The sequence below is a fragment of the Neodiprion virginianus genome, chromosome 3 (genome assembly GCF_021901495.1).
Source record: "Neodiprion virginianus isolate iyNeoVirg1 chromosome 3, iyNeoVirg1.1, whole genome shotgun sequence".
Classification (NCBI taxonomy): Eukaryota; Metazoa; Arthropoda; class Insecta; order Hymenoptera; family Diprionidae; genus Neodiprion; species Neodiprion virginianus.
In genome coordinates this window covers 22,124,168-22,131,948 of record NC_060879.1, presented here as the reverse complement: position 1 = coordinate 22,131,948, position 7,781 = coordinate 22,124,168, and the positions used below count along the sequence as shown (strand labels likewise).

Here is a 7,781-nt window from a genome sequence, read left to right as displayed (position 1 = left end):
TTCTATGGTCTGTCTTAAGAAATTAATTAATTATCCATGAATTCGCTTGTTATATTTCTTACCTGCATAGAAAAGACCAGAAATTTTCGGTAGTACAATAATCTACCATATTATATTGTGTTACAAATGTGGAAAGTGGGCGGTTTCCGATTAACGTAAAGTTCGCAGCGTGAGCCGCAAAACTGCCCATCTGCACGCATGACACACGCTATTCTATTTAACACCTGTGAAGGTTTGATTTGAGAAGCAACGAACGTGTCATTGGCAGTACGTAAAATTGGGGTTAAAGAACTTACGCTCACTAACACAGGGCGTAAAATTAAATTTTTTATAATTACCCATGTGCCAAAGAAACCCCGTGTGTAAAATCGAGCACTTTAATTATGCGCATGCGCTGGCGTCGGTTTACCGCACTGTTCGGAAATGAGGCGCTTCCCGCACATTCCACAGGCTTCGAAACTTAAACTTTTCAAGCAGGCGTCGAAAAACATATTTTTATTACCTTGATGAACAAAATAAAGAGAAAATCGTGATAGATAGAATTTCGAATTTTTCAACATCAAGACCCCAAACAAATATATTTATGCGATTTTCTTCGTACACTATAATTCACACGCCGTATGTACGCGCCCTTAAATACGTACCTATGCAAAATAGTATCATCAATAGCTGTTTTTTAAGAGTTATCTTCTCTGCAAATGGCCCCCTTCTTTGTTATAAATAGCTTAATTGTTAGCGAAACTATGAGTGTTGTCGAAAAAGTTTCAAACTAACAATTTTTATTTTTGGACTTTTGATAACAATTGTCGCATACACTTGTCTTGTCTTTAATCACCAATATATAACTGTGACATTTATTTATATTTACATGAAATAAAAATATATTGGAGTGTTTTTGTTGAGAATCGTGTATAGAATGGGGCTGTTAAACCCTTTTACGCGTTTGAGATACGTGGATCTCGATCACCAGGGATATAAACGTCAACGTCGAAACCACCAAAGCACCCCCTTAAATTGTGAGGTATTAGACACGCGTATTACGTACTTATATATGTCAATGTCGTCAGCATATATATTTATCTTTATTACATAGCAGGATATATAATACATATTTAGTACGATGTAGTATATTTTATTCGAATGCGTTTATATAATAATTACAGATGAGGATATTTCTTATCTCATTATAAAAACTGTCTTATCTAAATGTAAAATGCTTGACTTTTTCATACCTAATGATTACCTAAAGCTTTTATGCTTTCGAAGATATAAAATATACATTACTTTTTAATAATCTGTAAACTATAGCAATACACATAACACTTACTATTATATGAACACATTTCCCTACTGAAAATGACCATTTCTTAAATCGTATAATGTTATGACCGAAATCAACGTATAATTTATTGCATGATTTATCTTGTAAATTCGAGTAAAATATGTTAAAAATCACATATACTAGATAAAAAATGTCATATCGTCAACTGTATAATGACTTTTGATATAGTATATTTGATGATTTGTGCTTTTGTAATTTATTATACATTTACTATACCTGAATTTTTTACACATTTTTCTGGAATTTACAATCTAAACATAAGTTTCAGTTTTTGCGTTCACAGACTCACGTTATGCATTTCTTACCCTAGTTCTGGAAATGGATTTATTTTAAACCCGTATATCATGGAAGATTGCAGTCGGGCAAAAAAAATTTAATATAAAAACGTTTTGTCTGATTTAAATCATTTGTTACTATAATCTTTGTAGTTAAATGGAGTCGTCAGAATGCCCTAAGTAAGAATATGCAAACACAAATGCGATATCTACATTTAGTAAATATCGATTTAATAAAGATGACAGAAAGGCGCGAAAGATTACCTTTGGAGGAACGTAACTTTTAAGGTGCCGCCGGATCATTAGTGACCCAGGTGTAGACCAAAGAGTTAATCGTATCCGTAAGTTATCTGAAAACAGATATCTCAAAGGCAACTTTCAGAACACTGGGAGCATTCTAGGTAGAGTACGCTTACACAGCGGCTGATCTTTCGGTTTTACTATGGCCGACATAGTAATACCGGATTTACAAATGCGTGCAAAATTAAATCGGATATAACTGTTTTATGTGAAGAAATAACCGACTTGCATTAAATTTATTCACGAATTACATAAATATTCCTATTCGATACCGTACAGACTTCAACTGTGTTTCTGGTATCTATTGGTATAAAAATATCTTACTTTTTCCAAACGAATCAAGAAAATAATAAATAAAAATTAGTCTAAGGTAATCGCAATACTGCGCCATTCACTTAATTTCTAAATGGTTTGTATGTGGCGCGCAAACACTTCCTACCAAGATGGCCGACATGGCTGATCCCCCTTCCGTCTGTGCCGTACACGCCGCAGGCGGGGAAGGCGGGGAATGCTCCGCCGTTCCGTCCCCTCCGTCCATAATATAAGTCCGGGATGTTTCAAATATGATATTCAAATCTGCTGTAACACGCGTGGCGATCTCAAAGTCCGTTCCAAGCAGAATCGGACGTTACGGATACGAACAGTTTTCCAAAGTCATGGGTCCTCTCGAAAGTGCTAAAAAAGCTGCCGCCTATAAAGCGGTTGACGAATACGTGAAGGTAATGTAATATGAAATACAATTTCATCGTACTTTCATAGTCCTCTCGAGGAAAGTGAGCTGCGTTAGGTTAGGTCAGGCTAGAATTATTATCAACCCGGTACAAACTATTTTCCTTTTTCATTGATTAGTCAATTTTACACAGGATAACAGCATTATCGGCATTGGCAGTGGATCTACAGTTATCTACGCTGTTCACAGATTGGGTATGAATTCACATAATAGTGTTTTTTTTAATTGACTGGTTTATTTTTATCTTGATTTATGTAAAAGTATCCATAATAATAATTTAGCATTATTATCTGTAACTTCAATCAGTGAAATTATTATATAGATATACGTCAAGTGTTCTGGCACAATTCAGCAAAATTGTTACTGTTGTTCCTATGTTATTACACGTCCTTATGCGAAATCATAATCGTAGTAGGCTACCATCGTTTCTTCGCATGTATCAATTACAGAAAGTTACGAAGTTGAATTTGCTTAAAAAAAACCACATCTGTAAGATATGTTAATTTATGCTTTTATGACAACGTATGAATTTTATTTCATGTTCTCATGCATTATATATACTTGTGATTTGAAGTTCTTCAAACATTTATTTGTTAACATAATCTTTATTAATCTGATTTCAATTAATTTCTATAAGTCTTGTTTTTTTTTTCCTCTGCCTCTTCATGTAATAGTCATGTAATTGTTGAGCTACCTAATGTTAATATGGCAAATGTATAAATGAAAAATGTAGGTACTGCAATCACCAAAGTTAGTTTAATCACAGTATGTCAGGCTAGGAAAAATTAAAAATAATTACCAGTTGTGAAATGAATAACAAATCTTATGCCTAGTTTTTTGAGGCACTTGCTGCAATAATGTTAAAAACTTTAATCACCTGCGATTGAAAAATCTTTATCCCATGCATTTCCTTTACTTTCATTAATACTCTATCAAATCATTAGTCGTTTATAAAATTTGCTTCATTCCTTTTCTATGTACTGCTGCTAGTACCAGTTAATTTAAAATGTATATTGATTCTAAGAGTTTTAAAGATTAAAAATTATTCATACCTGGTGAATTACTCACATTTTTTGATGGAAAAAAAGGAGGTCAGGTAATATAATAATATGGTCAGGTATATATAATAAATCTACTCAGGCTTGCGATCTCAGAGATTTTTGCAACAAATTCAGTCTCATAAATTATTTACAGCCGAGCGTGTGAGAGAAGAAAATTTAAGGGTAATATGCATTCCAACTTCGTTCCAGGCCCGTCAGCTCATAATAAATCATCATCTGGCATTGAGCGATCTTGAAATCCACCCAAAAGTAAGATTTCATATTTTTCTTGTTAGATGTAAGTTGATTACGTCTATTGAAATGGCGATCACAGGTCAAAGGAGTCTTGAACGTCAGGTACTGTGAGGAAATATATAATTAGTCTGAGTAATAAATAATAACACAGAATATTTTGTTATGATGGAAAAGTTTCAGTTACAGGATAGAAGATGCAGATTCATGTCCAACAAAAATTTATTCACATCTTATATATTCATCCTCTTTGGGGTCATATATTCTGTGTGTGAACATTGTTGATAGTGTGATTTTGGTCAGAAATCTTTTGTCGTGGCCATTATGATTGACAGTCATTTTGTTATATTGAACTTCTTTTGTACTGCAACTAGGTTTTCGTATTCTACTCACTATTATAGTTGCAAACTTTTCTCTACTTAGCTCAGCTGCACCATTGATGGAGCTGATGAAGTGGATGCTGAAATGAATCTTCTAAAAGGTGGAGGTGGATGCTTGTTACAGGAGAAAATTGTTGCATCTTGTTCAGATGAGCTCATCATTGTTGCTGACTATACGTATGTTTGAATACATTTTTTTTCACTCTTATAATAAATTATTTAGAACTTTGCGTATTCTGAGTAAAGTAAAAAAATTATTCATTGGTTTATTAATATCGATAACTATAGCAGTGTAATTAGAAAGTCGAGAATTTTTCGTCAGATTGCTTATTTTGTGAACTTCAAACATTTAAGGTTGGGATTACATGGAGATGATGTAATTAACTATATTATTAAATCAGCCTTCTTTCGTTGAAAATGAGCCTATAATGGAGCATTTAGAGTTAAGAGTGGGTTTCTTTTATACGCATAGGAGGGGTCGATCTACCTAGGGTTCCTTGTTAGTTTAAACTTCGAATATTTAAAATTCGCGAAATAGGCGAACAGTACCCTGAATATTTTGTAATAGCAAGGTCGAAGATCATTGTGTAATTTCAACACGACCTTTGTATTTCACCTCGTTACTTACTGAACAATCCTAATAGGTGTAGAAAACAAATATGTCAAATAAGTAGTTCATTTAATTGGCAAGTTTACGAGACACCGTTCAAATTGTCACATTCTGAATTAAATTTTATTTTTCCTAATCTTGTTAAAATTTAAGCAAAAACTCGCAGAGGCTTGGTGAACAATTCAAAAAGGGAGTATCGATTGAAGTAATTCCACTCGCCTATGTACCGATAAAACAAAAAATACTGGAAAATCTTGGAGGTAGTATCGATCTCAGAATGGCAAAGGCAAAACTTGTAAGTATTATTTTAATTATCCCGATAAATTTAACCAACATTATTACATACCTAAGTAGCCTTGAGCCAATATAGAAAGGAGTTTTACAATTGCATATTGACAAAACCCTACTACCAAATATACAAGATTTTTTTCAACAGTGGTTCAATTTTTGAATATTGCGTTGTAACTTGGGAACTATAGTGTTTGAAGTAAAATGTCAAGTAAAAATAGCTGATTTGTTTTTTTATTTTGATCATGTTATAATTTTTCTTCTAAATCTTTTCACCACCATTTGTAGTCGAAAATCTGACTGCTATCTTATCAATTTTATGGCTTAACTACCCACCAGAAATTGAATTTAAAGTTCACAAGTGTCGAACATAAAATTTTATTGCACCGTTAAGCAGTTAAATTGATAAAACAAGGGTAATGGTGAAGCTGTAGGAATATGAGCAAATAGATGGGTCACAATAACAACGCACTCACATTTTCCACATTCAATCATTCGTGTGTGAACCTCATAATAAGAATGCCCAGCTTACAAGAAAAGAAAAAGAGATACAGAGAGAGTCAGTGAGCGAGGAATGTGGGCATGATGGGGGTACTTGAATTTGTGGAAAAACTCTTCCCCTCGAGGGCTTTAGCATTGTTATTGAGAGGTCAGACTAAATCTAAAAAAAAGAAACTCGAAAATCTATTTCATATTATTTGTGAAATGTAGAATGTCAAAATATGAAAGAATGAAAATAGTGGCAAGAGAAAAACCATACCATCCAGTGAGTGCGAAGAAACTTGTAGAAAATTATTAAAAAGTGCGTAATGAAACTGGTTCTTTCTCATTTCATTTCCCAATTGGATGATTCGTTTTCACCTTTTTACAAAATCTGTTTACCAGCGCTACCATATTGTATATTCTAAGTGATGTATTTTCTACTTTTTTTTTTTTTTCTTCACTTTTGCAGGGCCCAGTTTTAACTGATAATGGGAATTTTATTCTCGATTGGCACTTTCCAAACAACATTACTGATTGGAATAAAATAAATACAGAAATATTACTGCTACCTGGTGTGGTGGAAACTGGCATCTTTATTAATATGGCTAAAAAAGCATATTTCGGAATGGCGGATGGCAGCGTTAAAGAACAGTCTCAAGTTTGATTTCCCATAATATCTGTGAAATGAATCTTAAGTCGTATGATTGCGTCAAAGATGAACTTCCATTATCTCTGTAATTATTACGAAACATTTATAACTATAAAAGTAAATGCAGCAATGATTTTAACTCATTCTTCCAGCATTTACTGACTTGCCATTAGCATATGTAACTAATAAAAATCTTGATGTGTATGAAAATTTTTTATATTTATAAAGAATTATTTTGCACAAGAATTAAACGTCAGTTTCATTGAATTTTTTTACTTGTAAGGGAACACGTACTCAAGTGTTGACTTGATAATTCTGCATTGTATAAATAACGTTTAACGGATGTAATATATAATGGGCTGTTATAATCTTCTGTTTTTATTATTGTTATTCTTATGAAACGTATAACCAGTGTAAATTTGACAGTTGAAAACAATAAAAAATCAAGATTATAACGGGTCGTTATTTATTACGCTCGCTAAACGTTCAACGGACGTTCGTAAATTTAGGGGTTAGAAGGGGATTGTGATTACCACGTGATAGAATTAAGAAGGGGAATGCCGTGATCACGTGATGTAAACAATAACAAACGGACGCCATGGATCTGACATCTTAACACCATGCTCGAAACGGACTCTGAAATCCACTAGATTTCAACTACATTCTGATCAGTCATTCAAGATTCCGGCGATTCGGCCCTACATGGGACGGCACCATAATTGGTGACCCAAACTACTGATCATGAATCTAACTGTGCTTGCGCGATCGATACTAGTGTCTAACTTCTGGAAATCGTCGTGAAGTGCTGTTCGACATCACACAAGATTCAATCTGATTGGCGCTTTCTGGAACTTTTCCTGCATAAACGCCATCTTAATTTTCCTCTACCTTACGGATACTTTAGTCCTTAAGCAAAAACTATGGCGCATGCACTGTTACAAAAGTCCAGTGAACAGTGCGCATGCGCTATGTCTGCATTTTGCTTTATAGCATCTGAATTTTCCTTGAAATTTCGACCCACACAAAAATCTACAAACATATTGCACGGCATAACGTCAAACCAACGCTGAACCGGTAGAAATTAAACAACATAATACATAATAGTAATTTTGCCAAGAAATGGATTAATATCAACACAAAAGTACTTTTGCAACGTGTGAATAAATGTATTTTAGATAAATACTATTTGCTAATATGCGAATCGATTCAAACACAAGCATGTATTTGATTATTTCACTTTTGTAAGAATACAGTACTTTGAGGTTAAGCTGATTTTGTATAAAAGTGGAATAATCAAATAACTGCTTATAATATCGAATCGTACGTACATAGCGAATAGCTTTTATCCACATACATTTATTCAAACGTAGCAAAAGTACTTGCTTTTGTAGCAGCGCATGCGCTATGGCTTCTGCGTTGTGCCGAATGTTTT

At 33.6% G+C, this 7,781-nt stretch overlaps 1 protein-coding gene across 1 annotated transcript; it reads left to right on the top strand.

The window, feature by feature from the left end:
• Positions 1-2,454: 2,454 nt before the first annotated feature.
• Positions 2,455-6,600, top strand: LOC124300801 (ribose-5-phosphate isomerase). Its single transcript, XM_046755191.1, has 6 exons — positions 2,455-2,636; positions 2,781-2,841; positions 3,842-3,957; positions 4,363-4,496; positions 5,083-5,224; positions 6,170-6,600. Exons 1-6 carry the CDS (start codon positions 2,481-2,483, stop codon positions 6,362-6,364), a joined length of 804 nt encoding a protein of 267 aa, XP_046611147.1. The 5' UTR covers positions 2,455-2,480; the 3' UTR covers positions 6,365-6,600.
• Positions 6,601-7,781: the final 1,181 nt, after the last annotated feature.

Excerpts from the sequence above, each read along its gene's own strand:
- LOC124300801 (XM_046755191.1), top strand. The coding sequence starts at position 2,481 with ATGATATTCAAATCTGCTGTAACACGCGTGGCGATCTCAAAGTCCGTT. Across the intron at positions 2,637-2,780 it reads CGGTTGACGAATACGTGAAG|GATAACAGCATTATCGGCAT; the intron begins GTAATGTAATAT and ends AATTTTACACAG. Across the intron at positions 5,225-6,169 it reads GAATGGCAAAGGCAAAACTT|GGCCCAGTTTTAACTGATAA; the intron begins GTAAGTATTATT and ends TCACTTTTGCAG.